Here is a 21,155-nt window from a genome sequence, read left to right as displayed (position 1 = left end):
TCACAGAAGTGAATGATTTAAACAAACAAACCTACAGGTAAAACCTCAAAGATAAATGCAGTTTTTATACAAGTCCAACAAGAATTCCTAAGAAAGTTAAAGAAGGAACTAAAATGATTTTTGAAAAACTTGATGGGAGTAGTTGAGGAAACAATTTTAAAAGAAGCAAGAGATAGGTAAGAAAGATATGAAAAGAAAATTAAGAGATTGGGGGGGAGGTATAAAATCTTACTGGAAAACATAACTCTTTGAAAATAAGATTTTTCCATTAGAAGCTAAAGACTATATGAAACACAATGAAATAATAAAACAAACAACTAAAAAGTAGAAATGTTAAATATAGGAAAAACAACTGACCTGGAAAAAAGGTCAAGAAGAGATCATTTAAGAATCTGTGGACTGCCTGAAAGCTATGAAAAACAATAACAAGAAGCCTAGACATATATTTTAAGAAATCATGAAAGAATACTGGTCAGATATCTTAGGAATAGAGGACAAAATAGAAATTAAAAGAATTCACTGGTCACTCCCTGAAAAATTCCAAAATGAAAAATCCTAGGAATACTACAGTCAGGGTATAATGTAATACAAGCAATGTAATACCAATAAAAGCACCTTTCCCCTTTCTCAGTAAGTTCCTAAAATCAGAAATCTGACTGCTGTATGATTAACTTTTGTTCAAGTATTTAATTGGCAATGAAAAAAAATTTTTGTAGATCCCAATTGAGCAAAAATAGCTGTTAGAATAAAGAGTTTTTCTAAAATATTCCTTTCTAAGAAATTCACAGAGATGGGAAGAGATAAAAAAACAATAGATAATATAAAATCTTTTGTAACATCCTGCTGTTGTTCTCTATAGTGTGTTATTAGTGTTTCCTTGGACCTACTTTCTCTATCAGTTCATAAGATCACCCACCAGCACCCCTGCAATCCACTACATAAAGGCTGTCTCTACTTGGGATCAACGAAATACACAATAGTCATCACTGGTCAGAATATAGATTGTGCTGTCTGGAGGTAGACTACTATGGAAGTAGGACTAGGCTAGGAGACAGTATAGCTTTTCTAAGCTTTCATATATAACACAAGACTAGAAACATGTCTACTTTTGGGACTAAGATTCAGAAAATACTTTTTTGCTACACATAAACAAGTATGCATGCATATATGTATGTTTGCATTTATATTCATGTATGTACATGCATGCACATGACTCTGTGTGTGCACATGTATTTATACTTGCATGAATGCATATGCACATACATATGTATGTACATACATGCATATGCCACAGTCACCATCCACCAACTAGACCAATTTAAGTTTGAGTAAAGTCCATTTGAAACATGATTTCTACAGAAGGGTGAGTCCTTCCCCTTTAACAAAACTCCTGTCCTGATAGGAACAGGAGCAGACACCAGGATGATAGTCAATTAATTGCTGGCATTTAGCATATACTGGGACAGAGGGGTTATGTATGTAGACTAGTTGATCTACTTAATGTACTCTGGGGATTGCTCATTTCTATCTTTGTGTACTTTCCAATAAACAAGTCAACCATGAGTATCCTCCTTATATCAGAGCTTAGAAATCTTATGAGTCCAGTAACTTGGAAGGTGACAGGCATTTTCCTTGTTTTTTTTTTTCTTCCAGAAAGGAGTTATGTGCCAATAAAATGAGAAAACTCACCAAAGTGTGAGTTTTTATAAGAACAGAGTCTTCCAGGATTATTTGAAGATTTGATTGAAGCAGCATGGATTAATCTTGTACTTTTTTACTTAGATTCTCTTGCTCTTCCTGAATTTATCTCTCTAAGTGCCATTAGAACTTCCCCATGTTTTGGTAGCTGAGTACCAACTTCATGGTTCTACTGTCATAAATAATGAAAACAATCCAATAATGTCATGTCAGCACAACTAGATATTTTGGCTCCTACCTATTGTCTTCATTTCAGGTGCATATATTTACAAATGCTCTCAGGATAATTTGACTTTAGCTGGATCTCATGCCAAGGCCTCTGAAGGTTTATTTTTCCCTAACTGCATTTAACACTTCTAAAAGATAATACTGTTCATTGTTTTCCCATTATTTATCTTTTATAATATTTTGCCAATGACCCTCTTGTACTCTTCTTTTAAAGGTTTTATTTATGTCCTTTTTTACACCACAATAATTTCTCAGTGGACCACTCATCATAATTTAATATAACAACCTTTTTAAGAGTTCGTCAAGATTATTCAACACAGTGACTATGTCTGACAGCAATGTTCCATGCCTACAATACCACATTTTTTTTTATCATGAGGAAAAAAAACGTGACCCTTCAGGACCAAGACTGATTGTTGCATTTATTGAGTATTCAAATTACATTTAGCATTGCTGGCATTTGTATTATTGTGATTTTTCTCTATGCTGTTCTGGTTCTTTCTTTAGTCTATATGGGTTCACATCAGAGCTCCCACATTTATCTGAATTCCTCATATTTATTACTTCTTATAATACAATAATATCCATTAAATTGATATGTCACATATTATTTAGCCAGTTCTCAATTTACGGAATCTAATTTGTTTCCTTTTTTGTGTTACCAGGAAAAGGATTATTCTATTTCTTGTTTGGATCATTTATTTAATATTTTATTTTTCCTCAATTGCATGTAAAAGTAATTTTTATTTGTTTCTTAAAACTTTGAGTTCCAAATTATCTCCCTTCCCCTCACCCCTCATTGAGAAAATAAGCAATTTGACATAGGTTATACGTGTGCAGTCATACAAAAATCTTTTTCCATATTAGTTATGTTATGAAAGAAAACAGATCAAAAGAGAAAAAAACAAGAAAAATAAAGAAAGTTTTAAAAAGCATACTTCAGTTTGCACTCAGAGTTCATCAGGTCTGCCTCTGGAAGTGTATAGCATTTATCATCATGGGTTCTTTAGAATTGCCTTGGATCATTGTCTTGATCAGAGTAACTAAGTCTTTCATAGTTTATCATTGATACATTATTGCTATTACTGTCTTCACTGTTCTCCTCGTTTTGCTCACTTCTCTTTGCATCAATTTATATAAGTTTTCTTCCAGGTTTTTCTGAGAACATCCTGCTAATCATTTCTTAAAACACAATAGTTTTCCATCACATTCATATACCACAACTTGTTCAGTCATTTCCTAATTGATAGGCATTCTCTCAGTTTCCAGTTCTTTGTCACTACAAAAAGAGCTTTTACAAAAAATTTTTTTGTACATACAGGTCCTTTCTTTGATTGTTTGCTTTTTATCTTTGGAATATGGACCTAGTAGTGGTATTGCTAGGTCAAAGACTATTCATGCTTTATAGCCTTTTGGGTATAATCCCCAATTGCTCTCCAGAATAGCTGGATCTGTTCACCATTCTACCAACAGTGCATTAGTCTCCCAATTTAATGAAAAGCATTATTATGAACATTTTACTACATTTGGGATGAATATTTTACTACATTTGTTTTGCACTTCAACTCAAAACGTGACTCTCCTTGGCTGCCACCACTAAGCACTTTCTTGCCACATAAACTTTCAGGCTATTTTGGCTTCCATACTCCAATGATTATTTGGCAGCGGCTAAACTTGTCCAGGAAGCCATCATAGTGAGAGTGATGCCTTTTTTTTTTTACTTTTTTTTTTTTACAATTACTTTCATTCAATTCCTCTTTTTTTTCAATGTTGAAAACTTTTTTTAAATAGGATGGGCTAATCTCCTAGTTGTTGATCTGATAATAATGTCGAGGTCTGTTGTTTTCCCAAGGTATGCATCTAAGATATTTTAACAGAGAACTTCCCAAGACTTATCAAAATATCTGATAACTACATATTTGTGGTAATTCCCTTAGGCACAAATGACACTTCTAGAAGGAATGTAAAAAGTAATGCAATAATTAAAAGTCTTAGGCAAGATACTGAAAACCATGGAAATACATGCTATATTTTCCTCCTTACTACCCATGGAAGGCTAGGACTTTGGAAAAGAAAAGTTAATATGGGAAGAGAACAGCTGGCTAAGAAGGTGGTATATGAACCTGGGGTCTGGATTGCCCAACCACCACTTAAAACATAGATGTAACTGATTTCTGGCCAGAGACTGAGTACAATACCTAGCAAAGGTTGGTAAGAATGAATTTCCTGGGTATTTTGTCCACATAATCAAAAGGAATTTAAGGTTAAAAGAAAAAAAAAAGAGGGGGGAGGAGAAGACTATATATAACTGTTGAGCTTGTTACTACAGAAAGTTAACTACAAAGAACTGATATGCACAGAAATTCAAGAGAAGACAAAATCCAATAAAGGAGTCTGTAACTGTCATATGTATTTTATCTATTCATTCACTAGCTATTGGATGAACCTTGGATGTTAAGAAATACAGTAAGTATAGTTAACATTTGTATATAGCTTAAGTATGTGCTTCTTAGTATTCTCTGATTGCTTATCTGCTATTTTCCTGAAAATCAGACAATACCAAGTACCATTTCATGCTTTTGGGGGGTGGGGTTGTTTTGTTTTGTTTTCCATTTTATGACTTACTGTGGGTGAAAAAACAGATGATCTGTGGCTAGGTGGTGCAGTGAATAGAGCAGCAGCCCTGGAGTCAGGAAGACCTGAGTTCAAATTTGGCCTCAGATACTTAACACAAAAACTAGCCATATGACCTTGGGCAAGTCACTTAACCCCAATTGCCCTACCTTCCCCTCTCCAAAAAAAAAATAAAGAAAAGGCAAAAATTGATGATCATCTAATGGTCAACTTTTTAGTGATGATTCTCTTTGCTACTTCTCAGACTACAAAGACCACAGATGAATAATCTATTACTGTACTCAAATTTATGAACTTTCCAGATTTATAGGAGCAGCTTCAAGATTCTACATGGAGCCCTATATAGAGGCTATACCTTTCCTAAAGGGGAAATTTAAGAGAATGCCAGGAAGTATAGAAAAGAGCTTTTCCAAAAACTAGGAGTTGTGAGCTATCCTTTTGTAACAAGCAATCTCTAAACTTGAGCCCACTTTCCCTTGGAAATCATAAGTTTTGATGTATGTGTCGCAGACTTTTGGGGAAGATATTTTCTACCAAGTGTTCTTACTGGGTCACCTTAGTAAATACTGCTTTCTAAAAGCTAATTAAGTCTGTCTGGCTAATTAGTATCAACTGATAATCATCACTGGAAACATATTCATGGTACCTACTGGGTTCTAGCACTAGAAAACCACCTTCAGGCATTATGGGTCCTTTAGAACCCAGAGGAAAAGCATATCAGCCTTGTACTGAGGACCCAACTTGCCAGTGCAAGTGGGGTTTGGGATAGTAAACTCAGAGCATTTGCTACTCTACTAATAAGGTGTAGAGCTGGAATTTGGATCCTGATCCTATAATGCCAAATCAATACTGTCTCTGGGTTCTACCTTCTTGGACTAAAAAAAAGTCTAATCCCTCTTCCAAATAAATTTTTTTCAAAGACTTCGAGATGCATCTCATGTTCCCCTGAGTCTTCTCTTCTCCAGGCTAGAAGTCTCCATTTCCTTCAAATGATCCTAATATTCAAGGCTTTTTACCATCCTAGATGCCTTCTTCTGGACCCCCTGCTTATTGATACCTTACAATGTAGCTCCTATCACTTTGGTCTGAGATAGATATCAGATCAGTTAAAGGTTGGGAGTATTACTAGGAAACAAAATTTGTATGCCATTCTCAGTAACAAGCTAAGGAAATATTTTTGGTGTTTGGACATTATGCACTGGATTAAACATACCTGTGTCTATGGTATATGAATTGAGTTGTTTAGAAATTTGTATTGAAGAAACGCATTAATTCCTACCTTTCCAATCTTTTCCCACTTTACTCTCCTCCATTTCCTCTACAGCTCATTGCCAATGACTTTCTTTCTGTTTCTCATACAAGAAATGGCATCATTCTATGCATTTTCTCCAGCTGCTCTTCATATTTGCAGTATTCTTTTCCTTATTTCAGCCTCTAGGCTTCCTTAGCTATATTGAGAAATCAACTCAAGCCCCATCTTCTGCAGGAAGCCTTTCCCAGTCCCAACCAAAGCTTCTAGTTCCTTCCCTTTGGATTACCCTCCATCTACTCTGTAGGTATCTTGTTGTTCTGTCATTCAATCATATCCTACTCTTTGTTAACCCATAGCATGCCCAATACCCTTCATGAGATTTTCTCGGTAAAGTGTGAATGGTTTTCCATTTCCTTCTCCAGTGGAATAAAACAAACAGAGGCTAAGTGACATAGCTAGTAAGTGTCTGTGGCCAAATGTGAACTCAGGATTTCCTGACTCTAGCCCAGCACTCTTATCTGCTGAACCAACTAGTTCCCTCATGTATCTTGTATGGATGCTTATTTGTAATTTGTCTCTCCTCTGAGAATGTGAGCTCTTTGAGGGCAGAGACCACGTGTTTTTCCTTTTCTTATGTCTCCAATGCTCAGCACAGTACTTTGCAAATAGTCAATACTTAAAAGATGTTTGCTTACTGACTGACCTCATTTGATTTTTCCATTGAGTTGTTCAGCCAACTAAATTGACTATAAGCAAGCGATCGATTTCACTTCATATAGACATGGCCTCAGCTGAGACAAGACATAATTAACCTTTGCTAACATAACCTTCTATCATGTAGTTCCAAGTCCCCACAAAAAGTGAAGGCTCAGGAAGACTATTCTTAATCAGAATCCACAATATAGTAAAATTAAATTTTATTTGTCATCCCAGGGTATACCAGCTGGTACTGGCTCATAAGAGCTGATTGTTCAATTTTCAGGATGAACATTTTCACCTTAGAAATTGCAAAATGTTACAAATCAAGGCTTGATTTTTTGCTTTGTTGATCTTTTAGACTTAAAAAAGTGATGGAGAAAATGTCAATAATGCAGGTTAAGCTTAGAAGTTTATGGTGGTGCTTTTTTGTTGCTTTGTTTTGCAGGCTGATAAACATTTACCAGCACATTGCTGATACCTTCCCTCCTATCAGAGATGATAAGTTTGTCAGATAGCCAGAAAAGCAGACAGGGGCTTAAAATGAAAAGGAGGAGACTCCATTGCTTGGGGATGCCTCAGGACAATTATTTTTTACTTTTCTCTCTATTGTAGGGGATGTGCTTTCTAAGATGTGCTTTCCATTTGCACTGCATCTATTTGTGTTGTGTTGCTCTTCCTTCTATAAAGCTCAAAGTACAAACCTAAGAAAACTAGCATGCTAATTAATTCCTAATAAATGAGCTAAAATTTAGCATGCTAAAGAATGATTATCTGTAGATTAAAAAACAATCCATTGGATATAAATATGGAAGTTTGCAATGCTCACTTACCATGGTCAAGAGTGGGCTTTACTGGGGAAGGTCCTCTCTTGTAATTTTTGCTTTACATTCTCAACTAAATTTTCATGGATGTGTTTATGATCATGCCCATCCTTCAGCTTCCTTTCCAGATCATCTTTTATGAGCACAGATTTTGCTGAGGCTAAACAAATGAATAAAACATATGGGTAAAGAAATGAAAGATCATCTACTTGGCAATATTTATAACCCCCTTAGTCTCCTCTCACCAGCAAGAACTAAGTGGAAAACATTTGAGCTTATTTTCAGAGGTAGCCCTGACATTTGTAACTCTGAGTACTTTCCCCAGCCATCCCTCAATATACTAGTCTATGTTAATAATGTTACAGAAAAGTAAAATCATTAACAGATGGTCCTTTATTTGGTGCACATGAGCCAGCTCACCCTCTCTCAGGCAAACTTGGGGTGACAGTATGTTGAATTTAACACAGAAGTGATCTTGGAGACAGAAAAACCCAGGTTCAAGTCCTACCTTTGACATATACTGGCTTTCTTACCCTAGGAGAAGTCATTTAAACTTAGTGTTATACAGCAGTGTTGTCCAAATAAAACATAATAAATGGGGGTCACTAATCCATACATAAGGATTCATGCAGACCACATATTAAGTTAGTATTAAAACATAAAATGTAGTGTAATATTATCTATGTGTTATTAAATTTTTATTTATTTTGTTAAATAATTCCCAAATACATTTTTAGATTTTGTATTAATTTATTTATTTTTAGTTTTCAACATTCACTTCCATAAGATTTTGAGTTCCAAGTATTCTCCCCATCCCTTCCCTACCCCTACCCCAAGACAGCATGCAATCTGATATAGGCTCTATGTATACATTCATAATAAACGTATTTTCAGATTAGTCATATTGTGAAGAAGAATTAGAACCAACGAGAGAAACCATGAGAAAGAATAGACAACAACAACAACAAAAAAAAAAGACAGAGAGCATATAGCATGCTTCTATCTGCATTCAGACTTCATAGTTCTTTTTCTGGATGTAGATAGCATTTTTCATCATGACTCTGTTGGAATTGTCTTAGATCCTTGCCGTGCTAAGAGTAAGTCTATCAAAGTTAGTCATTGCACAATGTTGCTTTTACTATATACAATGTTTTCTTGGTTCTGCTCACTTCACTCAGCATCAGTTCAGGTTTTTCTGAAACCCTCCTTTTCATCATTTCTTATAGCACAATTGTATCCCATTACATTCATATACCACAATTTGTTCAGTCATTCCCCAATTGAGAGACATCCCCTCAATTTCCAATTTTTGGCCACCACAATAAAGAGGTGCTATAAATATTTTTGTACATGTGGGTCCTTTTCTCATGTTTATGATCTCTTTGGGATACAGACCTAGAAGTGGTATTGCTTATTCAATGCTATAGCCCTTTGGGCATAGTTCCAAACTGCTCTCCAGAATGGCTTGATCAGTTCACAACTCCACCAACAATGCATTAGTGTGTCAATTTTCCCACATCTCCAACATTTATCATTTTCCTGTTTTATCATGTTAGCCAATCTGATAGGTGTGATGTGTTACTTCAGAGTTGTTTTGATTCGCATTTCTCTAATCAATAGCAATTTAGAGCATTTTTTCACATGACTATAGATAGCTCTAATTTCTTCATCTGAAAACTGCCTGTTCATATCCTTTGACCATTTATCAATTGGAGAATGACTTGTATTCTGATAAATTTAACTCACTTCTTTGTTTTAGAAATGAGGCATTTATCAGAGATACTGACTGTAAAAATTGTTTCAGCTTTTTGCTTCCATTCTAATCTTGACTTCATTGGCTTTGTGCAAAAAACTTTTCAATTTAATGTAATTGAAATCATCCATTTTGCATTTCATAATGTTCTCTATCTCTTGTTTGGTCACAAATTTTTTCCCTTCTCCATAAAACTGACAAGTAAACTATTCCTTGCTCTCCTAGTTTACTTATAACATTGGCCTTTATAGCTAAATTGTGTACCCATTTTGACTTTATATTGGTATACAGTGTAAGACGTTGGTCCATATCTAGTTTCTGCCATACTGTTTTCCAGTTTTGCCTGAAGTTTTTGTTAAATAGTGAGTTCTTATCCCAGAAACTTGAGTCTTTGGGTTTCTGAAACAGTATATTACTATAGTCATTGAATGTTGTCTCTCATGTACCTAACCTATTCCACTCATCCTCCATTCTATTTCTTATCCAAGCAGTTTTTATGATTGTTGATTAATAATACAATTTAAGATCTGGTTAGGCTTGGTTACTTTCCCTTGTACTTCTTTTCATTAATTCCATTGGTATTCTGGAAATTTTGTTCTTCCAGATGAATTTTATTATTACTTTTTCTAGCTCTATAAAGTAATTTTTTGGTAGTTTGATTGGTATGGTACTAAATAAGTAAAGACATTTAGGTAGAATTGTTATTTTTGTTATATTAGCTTGGTCTACCCATGAGCAACTTATATTTTTCCAATTATTTGCATTTGACTTTATCTGTGTGAAAAGTGTTTTGTAATTGTGTTTGTCTTGGCAGGTAGACTCCCAAATATTTTATAATGTCTATAGTAATTTAAATGAAATTTCTCTTTCTATGTCTTGCTGTTGGGATTTGTTAGTAATATATAGAAATTCCAATGATTTATGTGGGTTTCCCAATTACATTTTAATCTAGTTCTGGCTATGCTCCTGCAGGCCATCTGTTTGATAGTTGTATAAGAGACAACTCTCAAAGATTTTAAGTTTCAGAGATGATGCCTACATGTATTAGTATAAACTTTCCTAATCCGGAGGTTCCTTACACCAATGAAATCACAGTCCCAATTTTCTTTCTTAACATGTCTTATTTCAGACATCTGTAAACACTTAATCTTTATTATTATTGGTCCTCATTTGTTAGAATAAGAGAGGCATACTTGAAAGAAATGAGAATTGAAATTGGTTTAGCACGATGGGTAAAAGAAGAATTTTTTGTCATCTGTCACTATGGCACCATATAATCATATAAAAGGAAATAAGAAAAGGTAACTTAAATGGTACTAATCAATGAATGGGCTTGGGAGAATCAGATTAATTTTGCTGTTAAAAGTCTACCTTAGAAATCACTGTAATATTCAATAATGGAAATGCAAAGGATACAAAACATTAAAGAACACAAAGTGAAAACAAGGTAATTCATTGTGCTATAGTTTCTTTTGACACAGAGATAGCAAATAAAGATAATAAATTGGAAATGATTCAGGGAGGTGGGAATTAAAGAGGGGAAATCCTCAAAAACTGGCAGCTTGAGTTGTCTTATCCTAAGCTTAGGCATCTCAAACTTAATTTATAATGTGGAAGAATGGAGAAGAAGGGAGGAAGGGAAGTATGCCAGTGAGGGCTTTAGACAAACAGGGGCAGGGAACCTGCAGCCTTGAGGCCACATGTGGCCCTCTAGGTCTTTAAGTGTGGCCCTTTGATTGAATTCAAACTTCACAGAACAAATCCCCTTAATAAAAGGGATGTCTTCTTTAAAACTTGGACTCAGTCAAAAGGCTACACCCAAGGACCTAGAAAGTCACATGTGACCTTGAGGTCCCAGTTCCCCACCCCGGTCCCAATACCATTAGAGAATCCCATCTACCTGCACCAGGTATTTGTACCAATCATTTCTCCATGACTAGAAAGCTATTCTTCTCCACCTTCCCCTCCTGGCTTCCTTGGCTTGCTACAATCTTCTATTCATATCTCACATTCTGTATTAATAAAAGTCTTAACCACTCTTCATCCTTGAAATCACAAGGATGCCTTCTTTTTGAAAGGAAATTCCCTCTATTCTGTTTGTTTTTTGTATGTCCATATGTTATTGCATGTCCTTTATAACAGAATGTGAGCTCCTTGATGGTAGGGATCCTATATTTGTCTTTCTATCCCCAGCACTTAGTACAATGCCTGGCACTTAATAAAATCCTCTTGTCTGACTGACTGATTGACTTACCTCTACATTTACAGAAAACTACAGCCAATGCTCTGAACCTCTTTTATTACAAGGCATTTATCAAACAGTGATTTGCATGCTTATATAGAAAAGACCATTATCTTTTTTTAAAATCTAATTTTTTTTCAATTTTCTTATTAATGCAAAAATAAGAAGCTGAAGCTTTTCTAAGCTTTTCCACTTAAGGAGAATATGAAACTCATTTTTGCCTTTGCTTTTGCTTTATGAATATGAATATGAAACTCCTTTACTTCCCTGGGCTTTTTTTTTTTTAGTTCAGTAATTTTTCAGTTATGTCCAAGTCTTCATGACCCATTTGAGATATTCTTGTCAAAGATACTGGAATGGTTTGCCATTTCCTTCTCCAATTCCTTTTACAGAAGAGTAAACTAAGCCAGAGTTAACTGAATTGTCCAGGGTCATTCAGCTACTAAATGTCTAAGGCCAGATTTGAACTCATAAAGATGTCTTCCTGACTCCAACCAGCAATCTATCCACTGTGCCACCTTCCTGTAATGCCACTTTTTCCTCTAGTCTTTATCATCTAAGGTCTTAGCTACATAGATGAGAAATATTAGACCAGGTAATTTAAATATCTTGTCCAAGGTCAAATGAGTATTAAATGTTAGGGTAGTGATTTGAACTCAAGTTTTTTGATTTATCTTACACGTCCAAATCTGAAATTATCTTTCTCCCTCAACTGACACTATCCTGATTCTATTTCCATCAATAGTATCACCAACCTTTCAGTCACCCTGGTTTTTATCATCTTTTACTTTCCCCTGACTTCCCTTTATCCTTGTCAGGTGCCCATCAAATCTTTCTCTGCAACATCTTTCATGTCCATTACTGCTCTTCTCTTCTCACTGCCACTGGTCTATAATGGACCCTGAGCACTTCTCACCATATGTATCCAATTAGTTGTCCAAAGTTGTTTTTAGCTCCATAATATCTCTTGCATCTGTCCCCTTTCCTTCACCCACACTGCCACCATCCTCCTTCAGGTCCTGATCACCTCTCAAATAGACTACTGCAACGGTCTCCTATTTGATAGCCTTGCTTCAAGTCTCTCCTTGTTTCAATTTATCCCACACATAGCTGCCAAAATGATTTTTCCAAAGTACATCACTGAAAATTTTGCCTCCCTCCTCCCCTCTGCCTGGGATGTACTCCATCCTCACTTACAGATTTTAGAATCCTTAATTACCTTCAAGGTTTAACTCAAGGACCTCCTTCCACATGATGCCTTTCCTGAATGCCTTAATTATTAGTGTTCCCCCCCCAAAAAAAATCCAAACTCTACCATATATTAATTTTACATATACCTATAAATGTAAATGTATATACTAATAAATGCAACCCCATCCTCAATCAAAGTAAACTCCTTGATAGCAAGATTTTCTTCACTAATGTCTTTGAGTATCTAAAACCTAACACAATGCCTTGCACTGAGTAAGCACTTAACAAATGCTCCTAGATTGATTGATTGATTGTTTCCAGTGCTTGGAATATCCTTTCTCTTCTCCTCCCTATGTTCTAAGTGCACTCCACCCCCTTGTCATTTAGTATTCCTTGAACCAGATCTGAATAGCAGTACAATGTCTTGCCCTCTGATTATGATGAGGACATTTATGAAGCCATTAAATACTTATATTTGTATAACATTCCTGCCAAGTCACTCCAAGTGCTTCAAGGGGTACCACTTACTTTATATATAAGCCCAAGAAGAGGTTAGAAATAGCTCTTGCCATTGATGTCCCACGAAACAAGGAGAAATGTGCCTTCTTTTGAATACTACAGTCTTCTCCAAACACCATTTCACTTGCCTGCATTCAATAGAAATCTGTGACATGGTGTTATTGTGGTCAATGGAGCCAGCAGTCATTTCCCATGATATATTATGCTCTAATAAACTTTCAGTTCAATTACATACCCAGGGGATAATGCCTATTTTATTGCTTATTTTTCTTCTGCAGTCTAGTAAGGTCTTGGAAAATTTCACCCTATGGTCCCAGTGATTCTCTGCTGGGGGCTTGTAGTATAAGTTTGCTTAATTGGAATCTTAACCCTTGTTCACAAAGGCGCTAAAAATATTTCCAGCTCTCTCTCCTCTTCTGTTTTGTATTTCTGGTTATATAGTTTTGCTGCTACAGTTAGAATGCCAAAGAGAAGATTCTCTCTTCTATTCAGGAATGAGGCAAAGGCAGGTTAAAAACCTAAGGTGAAATTGAACATTTGATAGAGACATTTATGTGTATCAATATTAATGTTCTCTCTGGAACCCTCTTTTGGCACAGCTGCTGATGCAAATATCTCCTATGAAGCTTAGTGAAGACTTTTCTTGCCCATTAAATTGACATCAAGATCATCAGTCCTGGGTTTTGAGTAAATACTGGGCATGGATGCCTTATTTTTCATCAATTTATAATCACTATGTATCCTTATGTAGTTTTCAGATTTTCCCAGTGACTGTGGAAGTCACTTACTAGAGAGGGAAAGAAGAAGGGGTGTGCTGGCTCTAACATGAGGCAGCTGGTGGGAGCTGATTGTTAAAATTTCAGTGTGACATGTATCATATTCATATGTATCATGTATCATATCATAATATAATATTGCCTTCGCAAAAGGTAGGGTAGCAGAGGGAGGGAGGCAAAGAATTAGGAACTCAAAATATTTTTTTTTTTTTGCTTTTTGGAGGGCAAAATGCAGGGCAATTGGGGTTAAGCGACTTGCCCAAGGTCACAGAGCTAGTTAAGTGTCTGAGGTCAGATTTGAACTCAGGTCCTCCTGCCTCCAGGGCAGGTGCTTTATTCACTGCACCACCTAGCTGCCCCAGAATTCAAAAATTTTTTTAAATGCATGTTATATGTAATTGGGAAATACGTAATGAAATAAAATATAATTAAAAGTTTTTCAATTGAAAAATTTCAATTACACTTCATAAATCAGGGCTTGATTTAATGATTTCTTGACTGCATGAACTCAGTTAAGTAATGGAGATAATATTTTAAAAGTGAATTAAACTTAAAAGTGTATTGTGCATGCATTTTTCCCCCTTAGACTATGTTGTTAATCATTTACCAGCATGCCACTGGATAGATCATAAGAATTCTCTTTTGTCCAAACCATAGACAGATTTTGGTTTTTTTTATTTTTTTGAGCACTAAGCTATTCTGGGATACTGAGACAAAAGATTCATATTAATAGTCTCCAGGAAGTAGGGTAGAGAAAGGGAAGGTGAGAAGGGAATAAGCCTTTATACCCCATGCCAGTCTATGTGTTTAGCGCTTTTTACAAATATTATCCCATTTCATCCTCACAATAATCCTGCAAACTGTTTTTCAGTCATTTCACTTCTGTCTGACTCTTTGTGACCTTATTTGGAGCTTTCTTGGCAAAGATATTGGAGTAGTTTGTCATTTTCTTTTCCACTCATTTTACAGATGAGGAAACTGAGGCAGACAGGATTAAGTGATTTGCCCAGGGTCACACAGCTGGTAAATGTTTAAGGCCAGATTTCAACTCAGGAATATGAGTCTTCTTTACTTCAGATTTGGCACAGTAACCACTGGTCACTTAGCTGACCCAGCAGAATAGATGCTATTTTATCCCCATTTTATAGATGAAAAAAACTGAGGTACACAAGTTGAGTGTTTTGCCCAAGATCATAAAGCTAGTAAATATCTGAGGCTGTATTTTAACTCAGGTATTCCTTACTGTAGGCCCAGTACTCTATGCACTGGGCTACCAAGAAGGATTATATTTCAGTGTTCAAATCTAGTTAACAGATGATGTCTATAATATATAGGCATAAAATCATAGCATGTGGAGCTTGAAAGGATCTGATAAACATGAAGTCCAAAGAAGTGAAAGAGTTCAAGGTCAAAGAGTTAGCTAATGTTCACTCCAGGGTTAGAATTCAGATCTCATGACCCCTAGTCTTAGTTACCCTCTGCTACACAAACTATCTCTATCCTGGGAAAGTTCTGACTTGTCTGTGTCCATGGATCAGAATACCAGAAGAGAGAACTGCAAACTATGGAGAGAAATAGTTTGGCATAGTGGAAGGACTATTAGATTGAGATTTAGTCCACTTGGGATTGAATTCTTGTTCTTCTATTTGTTACCTTTATTACCTTAAATAATAAACTTTGCCTCTCTCTTCATCTGTAAAGTGAAAATAATCGCCCTTACAGGTCTGTTCTCAGGATCAAATGTCATAATACACACAAAGTAGCAACACAGCGTTGGTTGTCATTAATATTTGTGGTGTTATTATTATAGTACTTCACATACTTTGAGGAGCACTAGTCCATATGAAATTCAATCATCCTATGTCCTTAACTTTGTTTCAGGATGCTTGAATTGTATAACTAGAAAATCCTTATGAGCTATTATTGTTGTTGTTGTTCAGTTATTTTTCAGTTGTGTCTGATACTTTATGACCCCATTTAAGGTTTTCTTGGCAAAGGTACTGGAGTGATTTGCTATCTCCTTCTCCAATTCATTTTGTAGATGAGGAACTGAACCAAACAGGATTATGTGACTTTCCCAAAGTCATATAGCTAGTGAGTGTCTGAGGCCAGATTTGAACTCATGAAGATGAGTCTTCCTGATTCCTAGTCTGGTACTTTATCCACTGTGCCACCTAGCTGTCCTTGTGAGCTATTAGCAGGAAAGTGTTAGTCATTTTCTGTGAGGACTGAGTATTCAAGTTTGTTTGGATCATAGAGTATATGATGGGGGAAATTGGGGAGAATTACCTGGAAAAATATTTGGGGCCATATTGTAAGAAGGTCCTAAATACCATCCAAAGGATTTTTATTTACTGGCATTTCATGAGCCATTTTAGTGTTTCAAATAGGGGAATAACATAAGCAGGGTTTATAATTTATTTTACAATACAAACCTCATTAGAAGGTAAGCTAAATGTGGGGATGTTTAAGCAAGTTTTCTAGCCATATTTATGGGGTGCAGACTCGGGAGATCCCCCTTGAATCTTCCCATTTGATGAGACATTTGCCTGAGGCCATAAGCCTTTCATTATCCCAGGCCCAAATCTCTGTTACTCTTAACCTAGCCTAGTCCTCCATTGTCCAGCTACTTCTCACCTTTGATTCTATCAAAATATCTATACTCAAATATATTACCCTTAAACTGACCTAGCCCTCCATTGTCTGTCATCTCCAGGTAGCCTTCAACTAATTCCCATGCTTAACCCCATTCCTGGAGTCTGACCTCAGTTACATCAAGATCCTCCTTAGACTCCTCCCCAAAACCCTCCCCAAACCTGTCCTCTAGACCACCCCTAGATCCCTCCCACGGTCTTTCTATATATAAGATCCATCTTGCTCCATGAAGGAGCTGACATTCAATTTAGTACAGACTCTGTCTGTGTCATATTGCTCTGGCCCGTTTGTCCAATTAAAGAGCCACAAATACTTAGGCTCCTTAAGAGTCTACCCATAATGGCAAAACTTTAATAAACTTTGCTTTTCTTTGGCTAAGAGAAGGCTTGAGTCAAATTCATTCAGCAGAACCTGGCATGTTGGTATTTTGGTGTGTCAAACACCCCTAAAACGCAACAATGTTTCTATTCTCCAAAGGCACATCTACACAAAAACACAACAAACTTAAGATACTGAAGGGATAGGCTCTTAGCTTAGGTTGGAGTATACCTAACAAGGCACAATAGATTTTTGCATATATTCTTGCAAATCTGATCAAGAAAGTATAAAAAGAAAATAGAAGGGGACCAGGAGTGGGAGGAATTCCTAATATTCCTACCAATCAAGATGAAAGTAGAATAACATGAAGAACAGATGACAGGTAAATGTGCCAATTTTTTTTTTAGGAGTATAGATTCTTTACGGGCAGCTAGGGGCCACAGTGGAAAGAACACAACTTGGAAGCAGGAAGAACTTTCAAATCCAGCCTTAAACACTTATTAGCTGTGTGATCCTGAGCAAGTCACTTACCCCTGTTTATCTCAGTTTCCTCATCTGTAAAATGAGCTGGAGAAAAAAAAGGAACTACTCCAGTATCTTTGCCAAGAAAGTCCCAAATGGGGTCACAAAGAGTTGGCCATGACTGAAAAAAGTAAAACAACAATAATAGATTCTTCAAAATTGGGGTTATTGAGCTTTATTTAGACCCTGAATTTGATTTGGACTCTGGAGAGGCAGCACTGTGTAGTACATGGGGTGTAGGCTTTAGAGTAAGAAGACATTCAAATCCTACCTCAGACACTAACGATGGGACTCTAGGCAAGTTAATTAAACTTTGTGTATATTAGTTTCCTTATCTGTAAAATAAGAAGGTTTGTCCTCAATAGTCTCTAAGATCCCTTTTAGCTCTGAATTTATGGTTTTATGGTGGTAAAATTCTAGAATGATTTGTGAGAATTTATAAAGAGAGGTAATGATCACTCAGTTCCAGCCTAACCTCATCAAGAACAGATCATAATCATGCCATGATAAATTCTTTTCATTTTTTACAATAAAATATACACTCCTTGAAGTCAGGAACTATTTAATTTTGTCTTTGTACCTATCAAAGGACTGGCATAGACATGATATACTTGGATTTCACAAAGCCATTTGACAAACTCTCATGCTGTCTTTAGGAATAAGATAGAGAAATGTGGGTTCAATGACAATATACTTAGCTGGGTTCAGAACTGTTTGAATGTGAGAGAAATTGTTATTAAATAACAAATTTGGGGGGTGTGATAGTAATGGAATATAAAGATTCCCCTGTATTGGCTTGGTTTTCAAATTGATTGTGTTAAAACCCAGAGCTTGTTAATCCCACCTGTGGGATGGACTTGTTGACGTGAAAAGAGAGTCCTGAACTGGGAGGAGTTGGGGACGTAGATTTGGAGAGACAAGAGAGAGGCAGAAGAACTTTTTGGAAGCAGCACCTCGTGGAGGCAGAGAGAGACTGAGAGAATTGCTGGGGGCCACTTTGAATTGCCCTGGACTTTTGAGACCTGCCCCCTGATCTGCCAAGGACTGAGGAGACATGGCTGTTTTGCTGGTACTTTGTCTGTCTGTTTTGATGTTGTTTTGCCAGATTTCTCCACTGGTGAAAGACAGTCCTTTTGTTGAAGAAGTTCTGGAACCTGGCTGTTGGCTAAGAGCTCCTGAGACTGTCCTGCAGACAGAGTGACTACTGTCCACTGGTGAAGGACAGTGCTGTTGTTGCAGGGGTCTGGGAACCTTTCTGTTGGTTCAGAAGCCCTGAAGAAGGATTTTCTTGTTGTATGTTTACAGAAATCCTGGGAGAGGGTTTTGCTAATGTTTTCAGGGGTTCTAGGACTGTTCTGCAGACAGAGGATGAATTAATGAAGAGACTGGCAATGTATCTTGTGGCCTTGCTAAGCCTTGAACTAAGATTGCTGAGAACTTGCCCTGTGTCAAGATGAAGAAAAGACCTCCATTTGGGTATTAAGTGCTGTGCTTAAACTTGATGTAACTCTGGGGTAGATTCAATTGTGATCCAGGGGTGGGGGACTTTTGACCTTTTTGTGTTCTATGGTTGAACAAATGAATGTACTTTACTTATGTTTGGAAACTAATCTCCATTTGAGAAGAGGGGCTTTGTGATGTACCAAATGAAGGTACAGCCTAGGGGTGGAGTAGTATTTAGAACAGGGATTTTGTAATTGATTGAATGAATGTAAGGTCCTGGGGTGGGGTAGTACTTGGAGATTATTTAATCACACTTAGTAAATGCTGTATTTTGAATGATGTCATATTTTGATCTTCTCTGTTCTTACTTTGTCACTGAATAAAATGGAGAGCACCTATGCTGGTATTCTGAACCTTGGGAAGTTGCCTTTGCTTGGCATTACATTACAGGGGGATGTCCAGAGATTTTCTCCTTCCTACATCCTCATTCTCTACTCAGTCAAGCCAGCAACTGAAGGACATTGCTCTCAATGAGATTGGATTAACTTTCATCTCAATCTTGTATAGACCCAATCCAAGTGGGGAAACCCATTGTGTTCCACTCAGGTTTGGGTGGGGAATAGATCCTTTTTCTATATTGCCCACGGTTGGGGGTGGTCCAGGAGCAAGAGTGAGCAAAGTCTAGTCCCCTAAATCCTCATTAGAATAGAATAGGTCCACCTCATATTATAATTGTTAATCAATAAGAATTGATTGCCACCCTCAGGGACTCCCACTCTTCCAAAGGCATATGAGTTTTGAGTGGGTTCCATGAGAAGTCTTTGGACAAGAGAACCACTGACCCCTTTTTATTAATTACTTGCTAGCATAATTGATAAAATGATTAATTACTCAGAAACTATGCCTCTCAAGTTTTTTATATGCCACAAATATATGGAACTAATGAACAGATTTTAGTTTGGGAGAAGTCCACTAATGAAATGCCCCAGGAATCTTTCCTTGGCCTTGAGTTGTTCATTTTAACCAATTACAGGAATCTGGGTGGGATAGCTAATATATTAGAAACCAAAATGAGTATCTAGAAGGAGCTCAAAATTTAATAAGATGTAATTTACTTCAATATGTCAAGTACCTGAAACTTTGTCAATGTAGGTATCCTTCAACACAGATTACAATTTTTCCATAATTTAATATGTGGGTTTGAAGAGTTTCTGTGGCCAAGAATTTTATTATCCTATGATCAAACTAGAGATGAGCCTTTCTGAAATTAACTAAGTTGGTCCTTGGTCAAGTGACATAATGTCAGTATTGCAATTCCCCCCCAACCCCCAATTTGGTAAGACTCTCCAGACCTTGTGCATAACTGGCATAAGCTTTAAGAACCTATGACAATCAGGGGCGGCCAAGTGGCTCAGCTAGTAAGAGCACCGGCTCCAGTGTCAGGATGACCTGGGGATCAAATCTGGGCTCAGATACTTGGCACCACACCCAGAAATAACTGGCAGTGTAACCTTGAGCAAGTTACTTAACCCCAATTGCTTTAAAAAAAAAAACTATGACAATCTCCAAATCACAATGGGGCATACAAGTAGGATTTTAGTGGGGAAGATGAAATTTAATAAGAAAAAAATATAGATATTTACACTTAGGTTAAAAAATACAGCTACCCAACTATAAAATAGAGCATGTCATGTAAGACAACAGTAATATATAAAACAAAACAAAACAAAATAAAACCACCAGGGCTTTTAATGGACCTAAAAGTCAGTATCAATTAGTAGTGTGACAAAGAAGCCAAAAAGAGGCATGATAAAAATATAAAAGAGAAATAGTAATGTCCTTATACTATTTCATGACTGTACCACTGCTGGAGTATTTTGCTTAGTTCTGGAAAGTATATTTTAGGAAAGACACTGAAACTAGAGCAAGTCCATATTAGGGTAACCAGGATTTGAAGAAGATCAAAATCTATGCTATAAGAGATGAGTTGAAAAAACTGGGAATATTTATCCTGGAGAAGAAGACAGTGTAAACTTTATGGATGTGTCTAAGTGTTTGAAAGAGGTATCATGTGGAAGAAGAATTGGACTGTTTGGTTGGCCTTAGAGTGCAGAGTTAGGAAAATTTGCAGCAAAGTGGATTTTGGTTCAATATAAGGAAATTTTGAAAAAAAAATATAGAATTGTCTAAAATAGGAGGCAGTGGATTTCCCATTATTGGAGGACTTTAAGTGATAGTTTAAAGACCATTTGTCAGAAATACAGTAAAAGTGATTTTTATTTAATTAGGGGTTAGATTGGATGCCCTCTGAGATCCCCATTCCCTCTGAAATTCTGCAAACCAGTTAAAAGGAGAAAATTACAATATAATATTTTCTTTTTTCCATTATGTGAGATAATTGATT

The 21,155-nt window shown here is 36.4% G+C and overlaps 1 protein-coding gene across 1 annotated transcript in view; it reads right to left on the bottom strand.

Moving 5' to 3' along the window:
• Positions 1 to 7,346: 7,346 nt before the first annotated feature.
• The window catches only part of THEMIS (thymocyte selection associated), a 199,865-nt gene continuing 186,056 nt past the window's right edge, over positions 7,347 to 21,155 (bottom strand). Inside the window, exon 6 of the mRNA XM_069077277.1 lies at positions 7,347 to 7,492. Within this exon, the coding sequence (XP_068933378.1) occupies positions 7,347 to 7,492 (146 nt within the window). The remainder of the gene's footprint in view (positions 7,493 to 21,155) is intronic.

Source organism: Petaurus breviceps, unplaced genomic scaffold, assembly GCF_028583685.1.
Source record: "Petaurus breviceps papuanus isolate PSGF00001 unplaced genomic scaffold, PetGlider_PUasm1.0 90977, whole genome shotgun sequence".
Lineage (NCBI taxonomy): Eukaryota > Metazoa > Chordata > Mammalia > Diprotodontia > Petauridae > Petaurus > Petaurus breviceps.
Note: the sequence above shows the minus strand (reverse complement) of the source record. Positions and strands in the feature narration are given on the sequence as shown.